The 25,539-nt window shown below is 51.8% G+C and overlaps 1 protein-coding gene across 5 annotated transcripts in view; it reads left to right on the plus strand.

Annotated features, from left to right (window-relative positions):
- The window catches only part of Paqr5 (progestin and adipoQ receptor family member 5), a 73,935-nt gene that overhangs the window by 11,052 nt on the left and 37,344 nt on the right, over nt 1–25,539 (plus strand). For 4 of the 5 annotated variants that reach the window (XR_012444059.1, XM_074062031.1, XM_074062033.1 and 1 more), the window contains exon 2: nt 24,945–25,095. Coding sequence is in view for 3 of the 5 variants with exons in the window: in XM_074062031.1 (XP_073918132.1) it covers nt 25,045–25,095 (51 nt within the window). In the remaining 2 variants the exon portion in view is untranslated. Of the gene's footprint in view, nt 1–24,944; nt 25,096–25,539 lie in introns of those variants that run through there. The other variant, XM_074062034.1, reaches the window with a different exon arrangement.

A 25,539-nucleotide genomic window follows, 5' to 3' on the forward strand; every position in this document is an offset into this window, starting at 1 on the left:
TTTGCCTCCTCACATCGTGTCCCTAGGATCACCTTGTACTTGAGGTGATCCTTTGAGTCGCTCTGCAAACATAGGAAGGGATCTGTAAGATAAAGTTCCGGAAGGCACGCACGTGTGTGTTTTGAAATATTTCATAAGGATGGATGCTGCTGCTAGCAGTGAATGAGGAGGAGGGCTGGAGGTGGACTCTGAAGAAAGAAGAGGAGAGGCCTCGTAGGGGGTGGCTGGAGCCAGACAGGGGAGCGTGTGCGCGCGCGCGCGTGTGTGCGTGTGTGCGCGCACGCGCGTGCGTGTGTGTGCGTGTGTGTGCGCGTGTGCACGTGTGTGTGCGTGTGTGCGCACGCGCGTGCGTGTGTGTGTGCGCGTGTGTGCGCGCCTGTGTGCGTGTGTGCACGTGTGTGCGCGCGTGTGTGTGCGCGCGTGCGTGCGTGTGTGTGTGCGCGTGTGTGCGCGCGCGTGTGTGCGTGTGTGTGCACGTGTGTGCGCGCGTGTGTGCGTGCGCGTGTGCGCGTGTGTGTGTGCGCGCGCGTGTGTGTGTGTGCGTGTGTGTGCGTGTGTGCGTGTGCGTGTGTGCGCGCGCGTGTGTGTGCGTGTGTGCGCGCGTGTGCGCGCGCTCTGAGTGGAGGACAGGAGAACAGCATCAGAGCTGGGAGGAAGGAGGACAAGACACAGTGAGGACAGTGTATCAAGAGGTCCAGGAGGACAGATAGGGTTAAAGACGCAGGGTGAGTCCTATGACTGCTGGTGAAAACCCGGTTTCCTATACCAAGAATAAGTTGACTTTGTGTTAAATCTCGGTGGCGGCTCACTCAGATGGGCCTGGGGGCTCTCATGCTGATGGCCCGCCATGCTGACCTGGGGTCTAGCTGTGTCTTAGGGCTGCCCATCTCCTGCTGAGGCAGTGAACCCCTCACCCTCTACCTTCTGGATGCCGTCAACACAACCCCAGCCTCTCCTCAACCCCGGGCACATGGCGCCCTTCTCTCCGCCTTCCCCTGGTTCCGTAGTGCTGACCCCGCTTGTCCTCTCTTGTCTGAAGTTAGCCTCGACCACTGTGGTGCCTCTTCTGCCCTCTTGAAGACTCTCCTCTCTCTCCAAGTTCCCCCCGCCCAGAAACAGATGCCCACACCTGTCCACTAGGGGAATTTCACTGAAGGAAACCATTCTTCAAAACCAAAATGGCCTCAAAAGGTGAAGAACCAAGCAATGAAGGTAGAGTGACTGGCCACCGCGTCCTGTTGGGGCTGGAGGCCTGGTCCACACTCCTCAAATCACACCGAGTCTTTGGGGGGTGCCTGTTGTAGTAATGGGGGCCCAGACCACAGACCTGAGTGCTGTGAGCCTCAGAATCCATGGACGTTCACAAACGCACACACCCATGTGATGACAGCTCAGGTCACCTCGCCACCTCCCTTGTCACTGTCTACAGTGCTATGTACCAGCCAGGCACGGTGCTGCACACCTGGAGTCCCAGCTACTCGGTCTGAAAAACAAAATAAAAAGCAAAAGAACTGGGAGTGGGGCTATTGCCTAGGCCCCAACACTATCAAAAATATATATATATACTTTTCAGAGAGTGGGACTCGGGCGGAGGTCATCTTGCAGTCAGCAGGCACTTCCCCGGTTCTTATGCACCCTGCACTCTTGGTTGTCACTGCAGGGAATCAAGGCCCCAGATGGGCTGTGGTTGGCAGAGAAGAGTCTGGAAAGAGGAAGAAGTCGGCAGTGGTCTGCGGAAGGTGGGAGTGGAAGGAAGAGAGAGGACCGACGCTCCCCTGAGCAGCCCTGTGCTGGCAGCCAAAGGCCCAGGTGCACCCGGGGGCCTCTGAGTACCAGACCCCCAGGTGGCCAGAGCTGATGGAGGGCTGCCTTGGGCGACAGGAAGGGACAGATACAGTGACACTACTGTGGCTGCTGCCCACAGAGCTGGAGCCCTGCCCCGTCTCTCCCACAGGGGATCCTGAGGCCCAGGGCTGGAGAGACAGCACTGCTAACTGAGGACTCAGGGGTCTCTCATTCCTTGAGGGACAGTGACTCATTCACAGCTGTCTGCCCAGTTCCCTGCACCTGTCCCCAGGTGGGACAGATGAGTCAGGAGTGCTTACTGCTGGCCTGGCCCCTTCTTGGTGAAAGGAAGTGGGGTAGGAGCTCTGGATAAGGAGTCCCCTTCTGGGACCTTCCCTTGGTCTCAGGAGTTCATTTGTTGGTTGGCAGGTCTCTGGGTTAAACCATTCCTGCCTTGGGGGAGCCCAAGAATTTCAGGCACCTGGGTGTCGTGACTTCACCATTGCTCACCAAGCACCTGCTGGGGCAGGGCACTACGTTTTATTTGCTATTTTATTTTTGATTAACATGTTAGTTGTATGTATTTCAACACATGCATACAACACGTATTAATCAAAGCCAGCCTCCCTTTCCCAGCCTCCGGTCCTCACTATCCTCCCTTCAAGTCACCTTGTTTTAGCTTCCACATGTGAGAGAGAACACGTGGCTGTGCCTGGCTTCTTTCACTTTCTGGATGTCCTCCAGCTCTGTCCATTTTGCTGCCAATGACAAGGTTGGTTCTTCTTTATGGCTGACCAATATTCCACCTTGTTTTGCTTTATCATTCGTCTGTTGATGGCCACCTGGTCGGTTCCTGTGAACGGAGGGCACGCCAGCTGACTGCTCTTAGGGCCACTCAGGAAGAACAGAGCAGGGCCCCATTTCCATGGGCTCAAGCTAGGATGAGGAACTGAGGCACAGGAGGTCAGCTTGTACAGGGTCCCTTTGTGCTTCCCAGGGACAGCTAAAATCCGATGAAAGGTGTAAATACAGATGGCCTCTCTGTCCTTGGTCCTCCCTCTCTGAACTGTCACCTGAAACTCCACCTGCTGTCAACTAGGTGAAACAAACTCTCCCTGCTGAGGACTGACAATCTGAGTGTCTGCATGAAGAGTGACAGAGGAGACACTTCTTTTGTGTGGCACTGAAGTTTGAACTCAGGGCTTATACCTTAAGCCTCTCCACCAGTCCTTTTTTTGTGATGGGTTTTTTTTTTGAGATGGGGTCTCATGAACTACTTGCCCAGGGTGGCTTCGAACCGTGATCCTCCTGATCTCTGCCTTCTGAGTAGCTGGGATTACAGGCTTGAGCCACTGTCTCCTGGCTAAGACATATTTTCTTGATTAAAGTCAACAAATCCTCACTTTTCCCAAAGTGTCAGCCAGTTCCCAGGCCCTTCTCGGGAGGCCCAAGGAAATGGATCTGTACTGGCAAAAGCTCCAGTCTCAGGGCACCCACCCTGCAGAGGGGACACCTCCAGTCCTCCACAGATGCCAGCCCAGTGTGACACCCTGGGGCCCAGAAGGGTCCTCCCCACTTCACGCACCCCCAGCACTCTGGGACACGTGTTAACCATGCAAGTGGGTTTTTCTTCTCACGTTTCCCAGAGGCCCCACTGTCCTTCCTGAGAAAATGAACGGTTTTCCACAGTAAGCAGTGGCACTGGGACTTTGGGGACAGAAGGGGCAGGGAGGGGGGATGGTTAAGGACAGTTTTAGGAAAAAGCCCCTGCACCTCACCCCACTGTCACCTATTCCAAGACTCTGGGCCCTGTTGTGTTCCAGCTGACCTTGGCCAGGAGCCCAAGGTCAGCTGGATGGGGGCTGTTTCTGTTTCTACCTTCCACTTTTTGGGGTGACCTAAAGGGACCCATTCTTCCCATTCTTCACGAGCTTTTGAATAATGCATTTTGCCTCTAACCCTAAAACACCTTGTTTAACCATACTGAATAATGACTTCGTGTCACTCTTGTGTTACTTACAACACTGGGCTTAGCACCTAGCGTCCACCCTGGCGAGAAGTGGGGAGAGCAAGTTTTGTCCCCTGACCCACAGCCTGGGGAAGCAGGGGTTCGGTCATCATAGTGACAGCAGCTCTTCACTGAACACCTCCTGTGTGCCACCAAGTGCCTACACAGCAGTTCTGATGTGAACCTGCCCACCAGAGGGGCTCTGTAAAAATTACACGGGGTGAGATGTCCACAGGTGATCGGATGCATGGAAGTAACAGGCTCGGGGCGGCTTCAGGACCCTGAACCATGTGGAACCTCTGCAGAACGCACAGGCCATGGGACCAGTGGGAGGAGCCTCTGTCCTGTAGGCTGGGCTTCCACCTGGCCCCACCCATCTCACTCCTCATTGGCTGCGGGGCTATTTGAGGCCACGCCCTTTCCCAGCTGGGCCTGACCCCATTACCCTCCAGCTGAGGGCCTGAGTCCCTCTCCTTCCCCCGTTCTGCGTGACCTTCCTGCTGCTGCTAGTTCACCCCTCCCTGGCTCCTTCGCCGCCCTGTTCCTTTCCCCTGCCTGTGGGGTGTGCTTCTTGGGCGAGAATTGTGTGAGATGGCTAACCCACCAGTTTTATTGCTTAGCAGTCCCCCCCAGGTCCAGTGGGTGAAGCTCAGAGTTAACCATTGCCAAGGAAAGTTCTGGAAGGTGTAAGTCATCACAGGAGGGCCTGAGCCATTTCCCTAGCCCCTCACTCTGCAGCCCTGACCCCCACACGGAAGTGGAACACATCCAGGGCTGCTGCTTCCTGGTTGGTCCTTGTACCCCATCCTACCACCATGCTTGGGCCAGCGGGCTTCCTGCTCACTGCCGCAGTTCTGACCTCTGTGAGCGTCACCTGTTCCACTATCCTAGGAGACATGGTTCCCTCTTTGGCCGGAGCTGGACCCCAGCAGAATCCCCACAGCCTGTGTTTTGGCTGGGGCCAGAGTAGGGTAGGGCAGGGCTTGGAGGGTAGTGAGGGGGAGGAGTAATTTCCAGGTAGGTGAGGGCGTCCGGAAGCAGCAGGGGCCCTGTGCAGCAAGGAGCTGTGGTGAGACAATGACTTCCCAGTGGACACATGGCAGGAGCAGCAGGGGTCCTCTGAGAGGGGTGCAGGAGGCAGGCCCCTGGAGAGGTCTGTCTCTCCTCCTGCTGCTCCCTCACAGGTGGCTGGGGATGTCTGTCCCCTCAGGAAGAGGGCAGCTGGATCACTGACACCCTGCCCAGCACAGGTTGCCTGAGGGAGTGGAGTTGCACGGGACCACCATTCTCCCCATCCCCTCCCCTGGCACTTGCTGTCCACCTTGTCCTGCCAGTACCATGCCAAGCTCCTTGTGCTTCTGCTGGCTTTGCGTTTCGTTGTTCTGTGTCCCAGTGGATTAAAGGCCAAGTAAAATTCACTAGCCAGGAAGCTCTGGATGGGCCCTTCCCTGGCCACGCCTGGGTGTGACCACTGGAGGTTAACAGTGAGTGGTCCCCAGCCTGCACCCAGGACTGTGATCCAGAAAGCCTGAGAGACACCAGTAAGGGACAGGGCTAGGGACAAGCCCCTGGGGTGTTTGGTTGTCAGGTTAGGTGTAGGATTGGTTGCTGGATGGAGAGGGTTTCCCAGCCCTGTCTCTGACCTAACTGCAGCCTCCCCTGCCTCCGCCTGAATCTGGACATGATCCGGATGGGAACTCAGTGTCCATGCAGCGGCCTGGCCTCACAGAGAACAGTGCTTCCCAGTGGCTCCTGTCTGGGGCTTGGCTCTGTCCCTCTAGCTTTGCGATGGGCTCCCCTCGCTCCACATCTTCTCCAGGTCTCCCTCCTTTCCTTCCTCTGGCCTCGCTAGCTCCAGCAGGCTGCTGCCTTATCTCAGACCAATTTCTCGTCAGATTAGCTGCTGAGACCTCCCCGCCAGCATCCAGGGCCTGCAGTCACCTCAGAGGCCCTCTCGAGACTGGGGAGGAGCCTGCTGCGGCTGCACCTGCCCTGGAGGCCAGTGGGCAGGGAGCTATAGCCCCAAAGAGTCCAGGCTTGCATGGGACACCTGTTCTCTCGCTGTGGACCAGAGCCTCAGTGATCCTGTCTCCTCCTGGCCTCCTGGCCTCACTCATCTGACTCAGAGAGCCTGAGGTGACTGAGCCATGGTGCTGGGCACCAGAGCTTTAAAATTTCCTGGGTAGTTCTGATGCGTGTCAGAGAGCTCAGAGACGCCCACCCCGCCTTCTGGTCTGGGCAATGTGTGCACAGAGTTATATCCACTGGTGTAAAAAACCACGGCCGTTCCTACGTCGAACACAGCTAATAAGCTGAAATAATTTTTTTTTTTGAGGTACCAGAGTTTGAACTCAAGGCCTCATGTTTGGAATGCAGGTGCTCTACCACTTGAGCCATGCCCCTAGCCCTTTGCTCGATTTTTTTTTTTTTTATGTTCTTCCCACATCTTTTTTTTTTTTTTCCTTTTTGGTGGCACTGGGATTTGAACTCGGGGCCTCACACTTGCTAGGCAGCCACTCTACCACTGAGCCACTCAGCCAGCCCCTTGCTCGCTTTTTTGAGACAAGGTCTCTGTATGTAACCTAGGCTGGCTTTGAATTCTCTCGATCCTCCTGTCTTCAGCCTCCCACGTGCTAGGATTACAGGCATGCACCACCAGGCCTGGCTTAAATATCTGTATTTTATGAAAAGGTATTTACAAAATGTGAAACAATGAAACCAAATATTTAATCAACTGAAATACGTTTTAGAACACCAGATGTGTATAAATTTATAAAGATATGCATTCTTATTCTGGTTTATGTTAGCAGACCAGAATAAACAAAAATGAAGTATCCAACACATTAAATGCACGCACCTCACAAACACAAATACGTGCTGAAAGGGGAGTTATTATTTGATCACTTTAATAGAACGCTAAGATAAAAATGTGGCATTGTCATTGTCGCAAGTCTGACTTTTGTCTAGAGAATGTTCTAGAAGCTTTTGTGACTCTGCCCCAGTGCGGGAATGTTGGGCAGATATTTTTGTGAGATATTTTCAAATATTTTCTGCTGACCAGGCTGTTTGGCTTTTCTTCGGGGACAGCAGTCTTTTACATCTCAGGAGCCATGGTTTTGTTGGCAAAGCATTTCCGGCTGGTCTTGCATCCTTTCCTTCATCTTGTTCGGGTGGACAGACAGGGGCAGTGTCTCCTGGATCCACTTTGAAGCTGCCATGCTGGTTGGTGATCTATGTGTTGGGAAAGTCAAGGCAAGCATGATCGTCATGCCTGCCACAGGGCTTCGCTCTGTCTGCTGCCAGGACATCTTTCAATTTCAGGGATCCCTCGATGTCCTTTTTCTACCCTTGTCAAAGCAGATGGACAGCTAGTGACTTCCACACCTGCTGCTGCAGCGAGCTCACGGCCAGCCTCAGCCTTCCACACCCTCCCCAAGCCCCCAGCCCCCACGGGATCCTGTCCAAGGCTTCCTGTCCTCCCTCCTCATCAGCAAACACCAGCGTCAAATTTTCCCATTTGTCTCAGACAGTTTTTTTACAGTTGGTTTGCTTGACATTTCAGATTTTTATTTGTTTTGCGATATTCGGGATTGGACTCGGGGTTATCACTTCTTGAGCCTTGTCCTCAGCCCTTCTGTTTTAGATAGAATCCTGTGCTAACTTTGCCTGGGTTGGCCTTGAACCATGATCCCTGCCTCCCAGTAACTGGCATTACAGATATGTAAACCATGCCTAGCTCAGAATTTAATATTTTGAAAACAAGTCTGAAGTAAAAATCTTGGAGTGAGCAAAGTATACAGTTTTGTCTCTGACAAACAATATTTGTGAATACAGCCTGCTCTAGGGCTTGAGTGCAGTGGGCAGCAGGAGACATTCAGCTGCTCAGCAAACAGTCACTCACTGAACAAGAACAAATCTGACCCTGGCCTGGGTACCTGGACACACAGGTACCTGAACAAGCCAGCCTCGGTGTGTCCTGAGTGAGGGAAACCAGAACACTGGTGCTTAATTGCTGGGTTCCTCACTGTGGAACCCAGAGGAGAGTGGAGCTGGTCTTGCCCTTGAAAGCATTTGGGAGCATCCCCTGAGGGATGGGGAGAGTTCTCACAAGAGAAAATGATCAGGCACCAGTGGCTCACGCCTGTAACCGTAGCCACTCAGGAGGCAGAGATCAGGAGGATCACGGTTTGAAGCCAGCCTGGGCAAACAGTTCTCAAGCCCCTACCTTGAAAATACCCAATGCAAGAAAAACAGGGCTGGCAGAGTGGTTCAAGTGGCAGAGCGCCTGCCTAGCCAGCATGAGGCCCTGAGTTCAAACCCCAGGACTGCCCAAAAAGAAGCTGGAGGAGGTGATATCTCACTTCTAGGCACACACGACAGGTGCAAAAGGGTAAGAGTGAAACTTCTGGGGGGTTAGGAACAGAGGTGAAGAACAGGGCGTCCGGCCTATCACAAGGCTGGGGGCAGGTGAGCTGGGATGGGGTGGACTGTGGAGGACTGGAGGACTTGCTAAGGGTGGGGTCTTCCAGAGCTGCTGGAGGGGACCACATGATATCTTGTGGAAACCAAGTGGACCATGATGTAAGGCAGGAGAGAGAACCTTCAGGAACAATGAGAAATTACTGGGCTTTCCATGTCCTTCCTGGAGCTCCACATCTACCGTATGTAGGTGGGGGGAGTGAGGGAAGGGCGTGACTGCCTTGAGCTCCGTGAGTAACGCAGAGATAAGGCAGCGCCTGGCACACAGCAGGTGCTCAGTATGACTCCACATTTGTCTTCTCCAGGGTTCCCCGTGCCCATGTGATGACTGGGGACAATCCTTCAGCCTTTAGCTCTGGCAAATGTGTTAGATTTTTCCAGATGCATGAGGCGTTAGGCTGTAGAACTTGGGGGCTCAGCTACCCTAAAGGGGCCCAGCTGTGACCTTCTGAGGACATGTCCGAGGAAATCTGCACATCTCCAAGCCTTGGGTTGGCAGGCACAGTCCAGGCCTCCAAGGCTGGCCAGGGGTTGAGGTCCATCCCTTCATCCCTTTCCATAGCTTTGGGAAACAGCCATGTGCTCATCGTGGGCTAAATCCTCGAGCTGGAGACAGGTAGACAGAGGGAGGAACACAACCCTCTAGAGTAGTGGCCACCATTACTGGAGTGAACCACCGTGAATGCTGGAGAGCAGCTGCAGACATCCTTCTGTCCATCAGTACCGTCAAGTGTGACACAGTTTTATATGGATGCTATTACACGATCTACACCGTTCTACAACCTGCTCTTTTTATTTAACAATTTGTCATGACACCGTCTCCTATCAGTTAACCTGTAGCATCCTAAGTAGGAGCACAGTGCACTTTACGTGGTTGGACCGTAACTTACACAGCTGGCTTTGCTCTGCAGGGGGCTAAGGAATATCATTCAAGCTGTTTCCACATGTGCAATAATTTCCTAGCAGTAAATATTTAGAATATCTGGGATAGTTGATAAGAATAAGAGGATTTGGTTCCCTCGCTCAGCCCTAACACCCAGCTGGAAGGTCACCATGGCAACTCCTGCCAGCCTCCTTCATGGGCACCCAGTAGCCACAGTGCCAGCCCAGGGAGAGGTCAGAGCTGAAGAGAAAGAGTCTGTTTGCAGTAGCTTTGTGAACCCAGCATGGAGGCAGAGGGAGGCAGTTTTGTGAACTCCAGGGCAGAGGGACAGGAGAGCGTAGCTGTGGAGCTGGGGTGGCTTGTGGGTGAGCATGCAGTGGTGATAAGAACCATGCTTTATTGACGCTAAAAAATGCTTGTGATCTGGGAGATATGATTTTCACCTTCACAAGAGCCATTGGTGCTTTTATTATCCTCACTCAAGTAATAAGGAACTCAGAGACTAGGTCCTCTGTCCATGGGCACAGAGTCAGTGACAGAGCCAGGATTTAAAATGTGCCTGCCTGTCCTTCTCAGAATTCTCCTTCCCACCCTGGCCTGGGTCACCAGTCCCTCTGCCATCATCAACCCAAGACCTCTGGCCCTGTCAACCCAGGTGCCCTCCTACAATCATTCCCACAATGTTGAGATGGGTGCACACTGACTTTTTGTGTATGTGTGGTACTAGGGTTTGAACTCAATTCCTCACACTCACTAGGCAGGTGCTCTATCACTTGAGCCACATCTCCAGCCCTTTTTTTGTGATGGGTTTTTTTGAGACAGGATCCCATGAACTATTTGCCTGGGGCTGATTTCAAACCGCAATCCTCCTGATCTCTGCTTCCTGAGTAACTAGGATTACAGGCGTGAGCCATCAGTGTGGGGCTTGCACAATGACTCTTCATCTGCCAAGCTCACCCTGGCCACCTGCCACTCCAGCTCATGTACCACCTCCGTGCTGACCTGCAGGCAGCTCTCCAGGTTGCACACAACAGTCCCCTTTATCCACTAGGGGAGAGAAGGGCATTCCAAGACCCCCAGTGGATTCCCAAAACGCAGCTAGCACTAAAACTGTATATACCTCTCTCTTCCCATACATGCACCCCTGTGATGAAGTGTAATTTATAAATTGGTCACAGTAAGAGATTTTTAAAAATTGAACTGTAACAATATACTGTAAAGTTACGTGTGTGGGTGCCTTTCTCTGGAAAGACTCAGGATGGGCGTTAATATTTCCAGACTGAGGTTGACCTTGGGTAATGGACACTGCAGAAAGTGAAACTGTGCCCGGGAGCAGAGGCTGGCCTCTCTGGGCCTTGGCTCCTGCTGTGCCCTCAGCTGTCCCCCAGGGCTGCTGCATCTCCTCCAGAAGCCTGTCCACCTCTCTGGTGTGCTGCTCCTCCTCTGCTAGAAGCATGTGGTTCTCACCACTGTTTTGCCATCGGTGGCACAGAGCGCGGTTGTTAGAGCCACTCTGTACTGGAATGTGAGCTCTTACTTGTCCTGGTTGCCTGACAAGCCTCAGGAGGCTCAGTGAATGTGTGCTGAATGAATGAATGATCTCACATATTCCTGTCCCCTCTCCACTTCTGCTCCAGCCAGCCCCAGGGCCAGGGAGGGGACCCAGGGACAGCATTGACCAAACAGATAGGAGGAGCACCCAGTCCCTACACCCCTTCCTGCCTTGTTCCTGGCTGGTTCTCAAGCTTTGCCCACACCTGTCCTGAACCTCTATCTTCCTTAAACCCTGGTCTTCCTGGATGCAACACACATTCTCCCACCACAATGATCTCATGCCAACCCAGGGAACCCGAGGTTCTGGGAGAATCCTGTGTGTCCGCCCCAACTTTGTTTTGCCCCGTCAGTCCCACAAGTCTGACTTTTCCTCATCCCATGGTCTCTCCTTTCTACGCTCCTCTCCTTTTGGGGACTCAGGTGCTCCCTGGACTTGAAAGAGCACCTCTCTCTGGCTCTTAAATTTATCTGAAGCCTCAACTTTTCCTCAGAGACCAGGTCACATATTTTTAAACCAGAAATCTATGCGGATCAAACTCAGCTTCTCTGGAAACTCCCCTAGCTAGACTTCCTCACTTCTGACCCTGGTGTCCTCTCCCAGCCCCAGGGGCCTGGTGGTCTGGGAGCCGGGTGCTTTGGGCCCTGGCTACATTTGCCTACTTTCACTCCTTGTGATTAGTCACTTGACTTTTCTGACCCCACACATTAGCCCCAGGACACCTGTCCATCCCCCCAATGTCAAGTGGGAATTCAGCTGTATGGCTCAGGTTTGTGGAGGGAACCAGAAGTCCAGGTTTCTATGTTAAGCCTACTCTATTTCTTAGTGTAGGCCTGGGGGAGGGTTGTACTTTTTTCCTAAAAAGATTTTATTTTTCTAAAGAAATTATAAGAAGTTTACAAAAAAAAAAAAAACGGTGCAAAAGGTAAGAGTTCCATACCCTCCCTCTGCTCACTGCCCCTACTTCCTTCCGGATGGACATTTTGCCTTCGTGTGGTGTGGTTGTTACAACTGGAGAATCGATAATGACACATTGTTACTGACTGGAGTTTGCATCAGCCTTTGCTCTGGGTCCTGCTTTCTGTGGGTGTGACATAATGTCTTGTGGCAGGAGTTACAGTGTCATCATGCTGGTTCTTTAAAAACACTTCAGAAGCCACTCTGTGGTTCCATACTTTCATCCCAGAGTATCCTGGGTTGCAGTCTTTCTGCTCTGCCCTGTATTCATCTCTTCTCCACTCCCGCTGCTCCTGAGAGCTCCTGACCCATCTGTCTGTCTGTCTGTCTGAACTCCCTCCCAGACTCCAAGCTCTGGGGCCCTCAGAGCTGTGACCCCGGTGCCTGCACACGGCCTGAGTGCCCTGCGATTTCCTGCACATTTGTTGTGTCCGAGCTGGGTTCGGGCAGTGGAAGCAGGTGGTGAGGGACAGAGACCTGGGCAAATCTCAAGTGGCAATGGCTGCAGGGAGGAGGGGGAAGGTCCCAGCAAGTACAGGCAGAGAGCTGGGGGTGCCAGCTCTGGGTGGAGGATTCGAGTCCTTCGGAGGACTGAGAGGAGGTCTCCAGGGAGGAAGGAGGAAGGAAGGAGCCACCCCCAGCCTGCACTGCTTGGTCCGGTCTCAGTAGTGTGACCAGTCTTGTGCGTCTGTGCATGACAAAACTGAGGCCCAGGAGGGGACAAAACTGAGGCCCAGGAGGGGAAGTGAGTTCACCCTGCAGCCGGACAAGACTCACAGCCCAGTGTCTCCTGCAGCCTCAGGTGGAGACCCAGCCTACCCTCACCCCGCCTTCTTGGTGAATGGCCTGGGAGAGGTGTGGGGCCTGAAGCCTGCACAGGAGCAGGGCAGAGAGGACGGCCAGGGTGTGGGCTGCAGGAGAGGAGGGGGAGGGAGGGAAGGGAGGAGGGAGATGGGTGTGACTATGTTCCCCCTGCCTCTGAAAGCTAGTGAGCATGGGAAAAAGTGCTGGATGGAAAACCAACTCAGATCTCCTGCTCCCTGCTGGAGCCCCTCCTCCCACACTCTCTGTCTTCACACACCCAGCTCCCAACCCTGTCCCCAGTGTACCTTCCATGCTGCTTCACACACAGTCACACCTCTGTCCCTTGCTCAAGCTGCACCTTCCACCAGCAGTGCCCTCTGGTCTCTCACGCTCCACTCGCGCATCACCCCTTGGTACACTTCTCTAACCCTCCCCTGCTTCCTGCAAGGGCCCCTCCAGGCTCTTCCACCAGACTTTGTTCTCACGTCCCCAGAGTGGCCCACCAGCTCTCTGGACTACCTGTCTACATGTCCGTGTTCTGAGGTTATACACCTTGTCCCCAGCCATCAGCAGAGTGACTGGCCCGTTGCTGACTTGCCACAGGGATGAGTGGGTGAATGGATGGACAGAGAAGTGGCTGGAGAACAGCCAATGAGGTTTTACTGAGTCTCTTAAGTAAAAATAGACCAGGTCTTGTGTTCAAGGAATCTAAATTCCACCATCTAAAATGACCACTCCTAAAGGATGTGTCGTGAAGCTAGCGCAACAATTTCCATCTACAGGTGGCTGCTGCCAGCCACGCACCGAGACCTGTGTGCATCATTCATTTAGGGCCACAAGGTAAGGCAGAGATGAGACTGAGAAAGTGAAGCAAAAAGTTCAAGGGTGCCACAGATCTGTGTGACCCCCAAGTCTGTATTTCACCCACTTCCAGGAGTGCAAGGAGGGAGAGCAATGCAGGTGGGGTAAAGAGGAGGTCTGCAGGAGGAGGCAGACCAGGCTGGGCCTGGAAGGTGACCAGAGAAGTGAGGTGGAGTCTTGGGGACAGTCCTGAAGCCTGACCAGACCAGAACTACTTCCAGGGAGCTGCAGGGGAGAGGTTGTGAGTGGCCTGGGCTCCTCCTGGATGCCCAGGCCTCTGGGTGTGCACATTCCCAGTGGAGGGCCAGGCCAGCTCAGCCAGTTGAACAGGCTTCCCCAGGAGCTGGCTGCAGAGACAGTCCACCCAACCACTGGGCCAGGCTCCAGGGCGGGGTACAGAAACAGGTTTCTACAAAGGAACATACCCCTCATTCAAGACTGGTACACCCAACTGCTGCTGCGATTCCTCTAGGTGCCCAGGTGCCTGGGGGTGGTCCTGAACCTTCCTTGGCTCACAGACACCACGGAACATCGAAAGCCATGGCCCCTGTGCTCAGAGACCTTTGTGCACACTTACACAACACAAATTCACCTATGGTTTGATGGCTCCCTGGGTCCCACGCGTGGCTCTCCAGGGATTTCAGGTAATAAACCCTCTCCTGGGAGCGGCTGCAGCTGCTTCGCCTCCCCCTTCATTGTGTCCCCAGCACAGCCCTGGCAGTAGCTGTGCTGAATAGTCCTTATGACTATCTATGTAGCATTTTATACTTAATAATGGTGGCATCTGTGAACTCATTTTAGCTTCCCCTGGCCCAGGCCAGGCAGGTATTGACGACAAAGATGAGAATCAGGTGGAATTTTTGGCCTGCCCAAGTTCATTCCTGGAGAGGGAGAAAACAAACCTCGGCTACTCAGAATCCCAAGCCCCAGGGGCCTCTCTCCTGCCACACTTCTGGTGGTTTTTAATTTTGTGGGTTTTTGGTTTTTTTTTTTTTTGGGGGCAGCACCGGAGTTTGAATTCAGGGCTACATGATTGCTAGGCAGGTGCTCCACCACTTAAGCCACTCCACCATCTCTGTCTTGTGTTGGGTATTTTTGAAATGGAGTGTCACAAACTATTTGCCCTGGGCTGGCTTCGAACCGTGATCCTCCTGATGTCTGCCTTCTGAGTAGCTAGGATTAGGAAGGACTTCTTGCACACCCGCTTATGTCTCTGGATAGCTGGGAGCCTTGGACCCCCAAACTCCTCAGTCATCCATGATGTTTGACTCCTGGTGGAAGAAACCTGTGCCTCACTATGGTCAGTACAGGTGACCTGTGACATTAGTCAAACTTTTTTGACTGTGGCCAGTAAGCAATACCTTTTGTTCTAACACACAAAACAAAGTTAATGTGGCAAAATAATACCACAAAGCAACGCCCAGCTCCGTGTGACACCGTGGTTGTTTTTTTTTCTGTTCTACTTTTAAACATTAGTCATGGCTCAGTGGATTGGTTTTGTGATCTCTTGGGGACCGCGGACAATGTGGTGAAGAGACTTTTTAGTAACTGTGGTCTGGGTGAACAGGGAGCTACCGGGATGGGATTTGCTGAGGTGGGCATTGACCCCGGCTGCAGCCGGGATGGCTGCATATCATTTGACTAAGGTGACCTCCGCTGCCTCCAGCCCGTGATCTGTGCGGGGGGGCCGGTCCTTCTCTCCCTAGGATGGGCTCAGTGCTCAGTTAGGCGGGGCTGCTGGCTCTCTCCAGCTCTACTGCACATCTCGCGGACTTCCCACTGTTGGTTAGTCACCTTGTCTGACCTTGGCTTTGCCAGGCCGTTGCTGAGGGAGGGAGCACAACTTCTTTCCTCCCCAGAGTCTTCCTCTACAGACTAGGAGGTGGTTGAGCTGCTCTGTGCTTCTCAAGGTAGAAAGGTTTCTGCAGCAGCAGGATGTGTAGGGTTTTTTTTTCCTGGAAAATTTGAAGAAAATAAATTTTCCTATTAAAACAGCCATAATTAAATTACGGAGCAGACTGCAAAACTCACATCCTCTTTTCAAAAAAGATACTTTTGTTATTGTGGTAAAAATACGTAACATTTATCATTTGGCTATTTAGGGCACAGTTCTGTAGCCCTAAGTTTTTCGGCAACGGCTTGACACTGTCACTCCATCTGCACAGCATTCCCTTCAGCCGAAGCCTCTTCTTGTCCAAGATACATTCGCATGTTTTTAAACTATAAATCTGTGCAAATCAAATCGTCTCCACAACTTTTTCTTCATCCCAAATGGAAGCTATGTACCCATTAAATAGCTCCCTACACTCTACCAATTTCCATTCTGCTTCATTCCTATCCTAGGCACCTCATCCAAGTGGAATCTTACACTACTTGTCCTGTGTCTTGTCTTATTTCACTTAGCTTAATGGTTTGGTTTCAAAGCTCACCCACATTGTAGCAATAGCCAGATTCCATTCCTTTATTATGGCTGAATAATATTCCACTGATGTAGGTATCACATTTTATTCATTCATCTCTTGATAGACACTGGGCTTTGGGCTATGATACCAGCATGAGCCCCTCTCACTTCTGGGAATATATCTGGTGAAATTGCTGGGTTGTATGGGAATTCAACATTTAACCTTTCTTTTTTCTTTTTTTTTTGATTTTTGGTGGTTCTGGGGCTTGAACTCAGCGCTTCTCGTCTGCTTTAGACGTTCTGCTGCTTGAGCCACACCTCCAATCCATTTTGCTGTGGTTATTTTTCTGGAGATGGGAGCAGTTCTCATGAACTACTTTTCCAGACTGGCCTCGAACATTGATCCTCCCCATCTCAGCCACCCTAGTACTGGCCTCGAACATTGATCCTCCCCATCTCAGCCACCCTAGTAGCTCGGATTACAGGTGTGAGCCACCAGCGCCCAGCTTCAGTGTTTACCTTTTTGACAAACGGCCCTGAGTTTTTCCCCTGCGATTGCAACATTTTATATTCCCACCAGCAATGTATCAACATCTTAATTCCTCCACATCTTCCACAAAACACATCTTTTGTGTTCTTTGTTTCAGTTTTTTGATAATAGCTTTCCTAATGGGCGAGTGGCGTAGCTCACTGTGGTTTTGAATTACTCTCCCCTAATGACTAGGAATGCGTAGTGTCTTGTCTTCTCTGATTACTGGCCGTTCGTGTCTCGTTGGGGAAACGCCCGTCCATGTCTTTTGCTGCCTTGTGTTTGTTTGTCTCCCAGAACTGGACTTGATCAATCTGCACCCCCCCAGCCTCCTGAGCAGCTGGGATGACAGGCATGGGTTCCTGCATGTCCAGCTCTCTCGCTCGATTTTGATTTGGGTTGCTTGGGGTTTTTCTGTGGTTGAGTTGTAGGAGTTCTTTATATAGTCTGACATTAATCTGTTGTCAGTCACACAATTTTCATGTCTCCCGTTCTCTGCGAGTTGTCTTTTCACTTCCTTGATAGAAGCACAGCTTTTAAATTTTCATTCCATGTGTTTATAAGGTAAACAGGTGTCAGAGGGCAGCTTTGGACTCCGCTCATAGGCCAGGGTGCCGGCACAGTCCTCTGCAGGGTGAGGACAGAGGGTGACAGCCACCAGAGGCTGCTGGGGAGGCTGCCAGCACTCGTGAATCCCCTGAGCCTCCATGCCCAGAGCTGTGCCTCTCGGGTACTATTTAAAGAACCAGCTCGTCCTGCCACTTCAATAGGCTGAGCCCTACCGGGCCTGCAGCATCTGGCCACTCTAGGGTCCACCCAGTCTCAGGCTGGCCTCCAAGCACAGCAGAAGCAGAGAGGTGACTTTGGCTCTCCTCCCCAAACATCTCCCACCACCTTCTCCAGAACCTGGGGCCCCTGTTACGCTATTTCTTTGGGTCACACATAGGATCTCCTATCTGAACCGCCCCACCCCATAAAACCTGGCATCCAGCAGCTTCTCTTCCTTACATGTCTTATAAGCAAGCATGGGAGTCACCCCCTCCCATGTCACAGCCTTGGCCTCTTCCTTGAGCTGCCTAACTGTGAATGGAGTATTGTGTTTTCCAACAGAATATTTTTCAGAAAAGTGGAAGTGGGAGCCAGGCATAGTAGTGCATTTCTGTAATCCCAGCTACTTGGGAGGTGGTAGGTTGGAGGACTGTGGTCTGAGGCCAGCCTGGGCAAAAGCATGAGACCAACAAAAACTGGTGTGGCTCCAGTGGTAGAGCACTTGCCCGGCAAGCATGAGGCTGTGAGTTCAAAATCTAGTACCGCGCCCTCCCCAAAACGAAAGGACGTTGTATTACGGTTGAGTATCTCCCCAGTTTCCACATCAGGGTCATTGCGTTCCTTTATGTTGAACACCGGGCTGTTCAACGGAAATGTCCTGACAACCTGTTATGTCAGCCATGTTTGTGATCACACACCTGGCACAATCCACTCAGAGAGAGAGAGAGAGAGAGAGAGAGGAGAGAGAGAAGTCAGGTGGAGATTTGCTTCGCTACCAGGACTGTGGACTTCTGGCCGCAGTGAAGCCTTCGATGACTCCTTCAGGAGCAGAGGGAAAATGTGAAGACAGTGATGGTGGCCCTCCTGAGCCAGTCGCTCACTGGCGTGGATTCATCATCCATCAACTCCAACATCTGAACAGCACTGAGATCGGGATCCATCTCTATCTGGACGTCCCGTGATTATAATCGACAGCACTTTTTCTGTCTTCTGTGTGGAAATGGCACTGTGACTTCAGCAATAGTGTCTGATGTTTGTTGAAAGACTATCTTAGGCTCTGTTGGTATTTGGAGGTCCGTGAGAAGTGTAAGACCCCCTCCCCCAGTCTCAGTGGCTGGTGGTGACACAGCACAGTGACCAGCTGAGGCTGGGTCCCCACTGTCCATATCTATTTGAGCTACCAGGCACAAAGGGCAGATTAAGGCAGCAGGATGAGCCCGCTGCCCTGGTGCACACCTTGACTGGAAGTTCACTTCAGGCTGAGACAGTGGTTACCTGGTGGCTTCCTCTGAGCCTCTGTTTGGGTTCCAGTCCTCGTGGAGAGCTCCTGTGGGCTCATTCAGAGCAGTAGCCTCCCATGCATAACATAGGTGCACCTGTCCATGCACACAGGACACGCCTTTGCCCACGCCTGTTTCCACACCTGTGCCACACCCATGCCACACCCGTGACCCCCTTCTCACTAATTCACATCTCTCCGACCCCACTCTGTTTGTCCAGTGATACAGCATTCACTGTGCAACAAGCAGACCCTCTGGTGTAGACCCAAAATGAACCAAAGCCGTGCTCTCTGGAGTAAGAATTCGTGGCTGGCCTTTCAAACACCACTGCCCAGGGGTACCGTTAAAACTAACACCTCCAAATCCCACTCTCTGTGTAAAGTATTTAAAATTAGCAAATTGCAGCCAGTGTAATATAGCAAATACAAATAGGGGAACTTGGGGTACAGTTTTCAGCAGAGCCCTAAGCACAGCTTCAGGTGCAGATTTCCAAGTGTAGGGTTGCCCCAACATCCTGTAATGAAAGACAGGTTAGCAAGAGAAAAGCAGAACAAGTTTATGTCATCACAGTTTTGGGTGTTTTTTGTTTGTTTGTTTGTTTGTTTGTTTCCAGTACTGGGATTTGAACTCAGGGTCTACATTGAGCCACTTCACCAGCCCTCTTCTGTGAAGGGTTTTTCTGAGATAGGGTCTCTAGAACTGTTTGCCTGGGCTCGCTTTAAACCACAATCCTCCTGATCTCTGCCTCCTGAGTAGCTAGGATTGTAGGCGGGAGCCACCAGCACCCAGCATTTTAATCAGTTTTGTGTGACGCTAGAGCCTTCAGAAAAAAAAAAAGGCTGAAGATGCAGGGAAAACTGTTTTGATGCTTAGCTTTGATGACAAGTGGAAATGCGAATAGTTGAAAGGGCGTGAGTTAGTGCTAAGGGTCTGGGCGAAGACCCTGGCAAGGCCAGCCTGGCTTCTCTGGGCAGCCATCCTTCCTCACCATGGGGAGCAAGGCCCTCTGGAATGAGGGTCTCCAAGGGAGAGGTGACACAATGACCCCTCTGGGCTTTGTGGCTTGTTTGGAAGAGGAAGGGGTGAGATTGAGGAATGCAGGAGACAGAGAGACACCTTGCTTCTGCAGGCTCCCACTCTCCTTCAGTTGAGTCCTCAGGTGCCATATTTTGGAGTATGGGATGCAAGAATATTTTTCACTGAAACAGTGGCTCAAAAAAGTGACTAGTTGAAGATGATACTGATGTTGAAGATTCACATGAACATTTCAAATGTACTTATTTCTGTGGAACGTGAGTGGAAAAACTTTTTAAATTAATGTATTGGATATGGTTGGGGATTCCAACTAAATTAATAAATTAATGCTACAAAGAGAAAGTTTGCGGGTTCGTTTGCATTACTACAAGCTATCAACTTTTTGGACCCTGTCATGGGAAGTTTATCAACTTATATTTGGTCACCTCCTGTGCCAACATAGTGGGTAGGCTAGGTCTGCCAGCTGTGCCTTTAACACCTGGAATTCACAGTGTGTAGTTGATGCTTTCTGGGGAAGGAAACTGAAGAATGGGGGGGAAGTCCCCCAGCCTCAGCGGCATGAGAAGCCAAGTGTAGATGTCACCTCTTGCTAATTTCACTCGCCCTGTATCTAGAGTCCTAACATTAAACCTTTCAGCAGTGGTTTTGTTATGATTTGCCCTCCCCGCTGCCTTTGGCAGTACTGGGATTTGAACTCAAGGCCTTGCACTATCTAGGCAAGCAGTCTACTTCAGCCACACCTCCAGCACTTGCCCTCTTATTTTTTAAGGCTATGTCAGGGTACCTCAACCTGTCCTTGTGGGTACATTACAACATCCACCCCCTTTCATCACCCCTCCGCCAACCTTTGCAGAGCTATGGAACCCTCTTCTACCTGGGGTCTTGTATGGAACACCAGGCCTCTGGCGAGCTCTTAGAACTCTGTTGTGTTTTGATTTCATCTTAGATGCCCTTTGGTTTTACTCAACCCTGTTTCTAGACCTGTGCAAAAAAGACAACACACCAAGCTACTGTTGAAGAGTGGAAACTATACTCTGGTTTTTTTCAGTGATAGAACAAAGAGTGTGACTGGTGACAGAGGGGACTGAAAAGACCAGTGAGGTCATGCTAGACTGAATTATATCTGCATTGTTTACTGTAGGCACCGAGTGTCATCCAGCCAGCTCTTGACAATTATAAGCATTTACGTTAGATGCAAAACCCAACCAATCAGTAAGAGAGGTTTTACTTCCATGGATGGTAGAAAAACCCAACACACACACAAAGCTCCCACTTTTGAAATGGGGTCATGTTTGGTCTTACCCGAGAGTTTGCCTCAACTTGCTTAACTGGCAAAGAGATCCACTGCTTGGCTGGGAGGTTATACGTCCTGGGAAGCATTCTGTATTCCCATGTTCTCCCAGAAGCAAGGAGAAGTTAAGTCTTGGTGTCTTAATCCTCTTTAATTAAGTCAGTTCTCTTCTTTAAAGTAAACACACACCTCTAACATTGTGTTACTAGGTTTTCACTGTAATTCAAAAAGACATGGACATTCTCGGCTACAGTAGATGCAGAAGTGATCTCTCTCTCCTCTCTCTCTCTCTCTCTCTCTCTCTCTCTCTCTCTCTCTCTCTCTCTCTCTCTCTGTCTCTAAACCACAATTATAACCTCCATCCCCTAAAATGTTAGTCCATTCAGGCTGCTAAAACAAAATACCATAGCCTGGGTGGCTTATGAGCAGCAGAAATTTGTTTCTTATAATTCTGGAGGCTGGAAGTGCAAGACCAAGGCTCCAGCTGGCTTGGTGTCTGCAAGGGTCCACTCCTGGTTCATGGACACTGTGTCCTCCCAGGGCAGGTGGCACATGAGCTCCTGGGCCTCTTTAGTAAGGGCATGTGTCCCATTCATCAGCGTTCTGCCCTTACGACCTCCTCGCCTCCTGAAGGTCATCAAAACATTACATGGGGATTAGGTTCCCAGTGAGAATCCGTATAAATGTGTTCTCTAGCGACAGGACAAAACCGAGGGCCTGCAGATGGCAGGCCATGCCACTTGAGACTGTAGTTTCTATTTCTCAACTCAATGACGCAACATAAGGACCATCAACATCCCTCCCCATCCCAACTTCCTCACAGACCTTCAGGCAAACCAGTAACCGAGTATCAACTCTCCCCCTGCCAGCCGTGTGACCTGGGCGGTCCCCTCACTTTTCAATGTCTCTCTTTTGCTGTGCGTAAAATATGAAATTAATTCTGCCCGACAGTTAATAACTGTGTCCTTTACTTTTTTATTGCTGTGACCAAATACCCCAGGAAAACAACTTGAGGAAGGATTTATTTTGGCTTCCTGCTTCAGTGGTTCATCAAGGTGGGGAGGGTGTGGCACAGCAGAGCAGCTGACATATGGTGGCCAGGGACAGAGAGAGAACCCTAAGAGGAAGGGGCCAGGACAAGACATGGCCCCCGAAGACAAGCCTCCAGTGGTCTACTTCCTCCAACCAGGTCCCACCACCTCCCAATGGTCTATTCAGAACCCAACAGTTCAATGGATTAATCCACTCGTGAAGGCAAAGTCCTTACAATCCAAAAGCCCATCAGCTGGCAACCAAGCCCCCAGGATATGATCCAGTGGGACATTTCCTGTTCAAACCATTGCAAAAATAACAGTGAGTGTTTGTGGGAACCTTTCTTTATGGCAGGCCCTCCACACAGGTGTCCTATCTGTCTCACCTGTCCTATCAACAGCCCTGTGAAAAAATACTGCTGTTATTTCATCTTACGGAAGAGGAGGCTGAGGCTGTCACTAGGTGACTTCCACAGGGCTGAGTAGGACCATAGTGGAGCAGGGTTTGAACCTGGGTGGTTAGAAGCCAGCACCCTGCCCTCTGTTGCTGTGCCAGGCCCACCAGATGCCACAGCCAGAGTGGAGAGGAAGACAGCCAGAGCGGGTTTGGTGCAGAGGGGTGAGTGGGTCGGGTCCCTTCCTTCTTCAGGTGACCATGCTAGTGAGAGGGTGTTTGGTTGCCAATTTAAGGTGTCAACTTGGCAGGATTAAGGAACACCTAGAGAACTGGCAAAGCATTACTTCCAGCTGTGTCTGTGACTGTTCGTTTCCAGAGGACACAAATGCGTGACAGAGCAGGGCCCCTCCTTCCCTGCCTTGGACAGCAGAACGGCTGGTTCTCTGGCTTTGGACTCCCAGGCCTGCAGCAGCCTCCGGCTTCTCTGCCTCCGGCCGTGGACTGAGTCACACCGTTAGCTTCCCCAGCACTCCAGGGTCTCCAGCCTGCAGACAGCCTGCCTTGGGCACTTCTAGGTCATGAAATCATGTCAGCCACTTTCCGTAACAAGTCTCCTCTCCTGTGTGTGTCCAGCTGCCTCTGCATGCGCTCTGGTTCTTTCTCTCCGGAGAACCCTGAAAAGTCTAGGTGGGTGTCAGTCTCGTTTCTTATTTTATCTGTTTCTCAGAGACGAGGACTGTTTCACTCAAGTCTTTTTTTTCCTTGTATGATGAAGAGGCAGAATGGCACAGGGGTGCCTGCTGTCGGCTATTCTGTGTGTCACAAAGCTGAATAATTTTATATCTGCTGAATTCTCAGCTTTTCCTTAACGCTGCTGCAGAGAAAGCCAAGGACCCATGTAACCCTGCCCTTACTTTCCACCTGGTAGATGTGCTAGCAGGCATGGATTTTTTTTTTTTTTTTGGCAGTACTGGAGTTTGAACTCTGGGCCTCACACTTGCAAGGCAGGTGCTCTACCACTTAAGCCACTCTGCCAGCCCCATGTGACAGCAGTGCAGGAAGTAGCAGCCAGAGGAGAAACAAATGGATCCTGTGCCACTGTGTCCTGCCCCCCCAACCCCATTTTTCACGGTTTGTCTGGTCATCTTACACATGCCATGTGCTGTGGGGCAAGGTGAAAGCCACTCCGGTATTGTCAACAGAAGAAAGGACAATAAAACAGCACAATCATACAATGAAATCTCATTCTGTCTTGAAATTCTGAGGCATCTTTCTTTTTCTTGCCATGATACTAAGTCTAATCCAGGGAGTGTCGGGCCACACAGCAGGTGGGCAGTCTGTGGAGACCCAGCCTTGCTTCCCCTGGTCACTGGGCATTTCCCCAGGTTGCCTCACGTCCTGCCACTAGGTGACTTACTGGTGCTCTGAGAGGGGAGAAGCTTGCTGATGCAGACGTGGGAAGGTGCCGAGGGGTGCTTTTTAAGGCCGATGATATTGTACGGACCACTTTCTGCTCGTGCCTTCATCTCCTGGTGGCTATTCGAGTCATCCCGCCTTTCACCTATTGTGCATAGTGAAAGAAACATTGCTGGCAGCAGAACACGAACAGGTTGTAGTTGGAACATAGCTTCAGATCGTAGCACAGAGAACATGAAGAACTAGAAAAGAAGCAAAACGTAAACAAACCACAAAATGAAAGCCACTTTAGATTCACAGGATGAGCTGCACTGCTTCGTTAAGTCATCGTTTGCTGAAGGTCCGAGGATGCCAGGCCTCTCCCTTGAAGGGACATGCTCCCCACAGGGGGTGCATGACCACATGAGGAAGGTGACTGGTGCCATGGGGAGGGACAGGCAGGGTCCCTGACCTGCAGAGGCAGGGAAAGGAGCCCTCTGGCTGACGGGGAGGAGAGGAGAGGAAGCCCCACTGTGGTAACTCCTTGCTCTGTTCCTCCTTTGTAGCCAGCTGGTGTTTTCCTGTTCTTAGGTCTGTCCTGAGAGTGGTGGCTGTGTCACATTCCTTGTGGCTGCTGAAATGCCTTAGCCCTGCCTTCCAGCCATTACCACTCCAGGCTGCTGTCTCCAACAGGTGCCTTGGCTTTACTTGGCCGGCCTGGTTCTTTCATGCATCTCTGGTGACTGAGGCCTGGTCAGCCTTCGGCGAGAGCCACTTCTCCTTCCATGGGCTGGAGCATGGTTCCATTCCTCTTCTGTCCACATGCTGGCTCAGGTTTTAGATACCACTGTGTGTTTACCAGCTGTCTCTGCTGTCCCCAACTGTGCAACGCTGGGGAGGTCACTGCACCTTCCTGATCCTCAAATGTCACACGAGGAGAGGGAGTGACCTCTCAGGCCCTGACCAGGCACAACTTCCTGACCACTGTCTTTGTCTGTAACAAAGTACCATAAACTGGATGATTTAAAACCAACGGAAACTTATTGCTCACAGTTCTGGAGGCGGGAAAGTCCAAGATCAAGGAGCCGCCAGACACCAAGTCTGGACCCATCCCCTACATGGGGTATCTCATCTCATCCTCATGTGGCAAAGTGCCAGGCAGGCTCCCTCAGGAGGGTGGAGCCCTATGGCCAAGTTGCCTCTCAGAGGTCCTACTTCTCTGCCACATTTGGGACGAGGCTCCAGCATATGGACTTGGAAGGAGACAACCTCCAGATTTGAGCAGTCAGCCATAGGAGGAGCTAATTTCCGTCCCAGTGCTCTTGCAGTGAGGACTCTGCAGTCTGAGTGTTGCACTGCTCTGAAGGAAGTTTGCTCTGTCTTTGGTCACACTAGATGCCTGTGTCCCATGGCTGAGGAATCTCACTTTGCTGATACTGCTGGCATTGGGAGGAGACTGACCTTGATTCTTCCTCTGACCTCTTCCAGGGAAGCCACTGGGGGGATCCAGGATGTCAGAGCTCTGAGTAAGGCCCACCCGGTGAGAGGCAGGGGCTGAGCCCCTCCTGCCTGGTCAACCCAGCAGAAGATGTTAAGCCTGAAGCTCCCCAGGCTATTCACCATAGACCAGGTGCCCCAGGTACGTCTTCTGTCCATGCCAGTGGTGAGTTCCAGCTGTGCCCAACAGGGGAACGGGGACTGTCTGTCTGCCACCTGTCTGTTCTACACAGGCCCCTTCTCAACCCACCCCTCCTAGTCCTCCTGCAAAAATGAGTTCCTCCTACTTCCCCTGCATACACCAGGCCTGACAGGGAAGCCATTGCTACAGTGCAGAAGTTGTGGTCCTTCCTTGTGTCACCTGTGCTCCATCCTGAAGCCAAGTCATTATCAAGGTCACAGAGCTGGACTGAGGAGAGGAAGCCAGCAGCAGTTGGCCAGCAGGAGGCGTGTTTTTAGGGTCCTCCTGTGGTGCTGTCACCTCAGCACAGCCTTACTCTTTTGCAGAAGGTCCAGGCCAGGCCTGGGTCGGGGCGGTGGGGGGCACTGCCTAGTGGCCCTTAGCGCTCCCCTTCCTTGGGATCCT

Source organism: Castor canadensis, chromosome 19 (assembly GCF_047511655.1).
Source record: "Castor canadensis chromosome 19, mCasCan1.hap1v2, whole genome shotgun sequence".
Taxonomy (NCBI): Eukaryota; Metazoa; Chordata; class Mammalia; order Rodentia; family Castoridae; genus Castor; species Castor canadensis.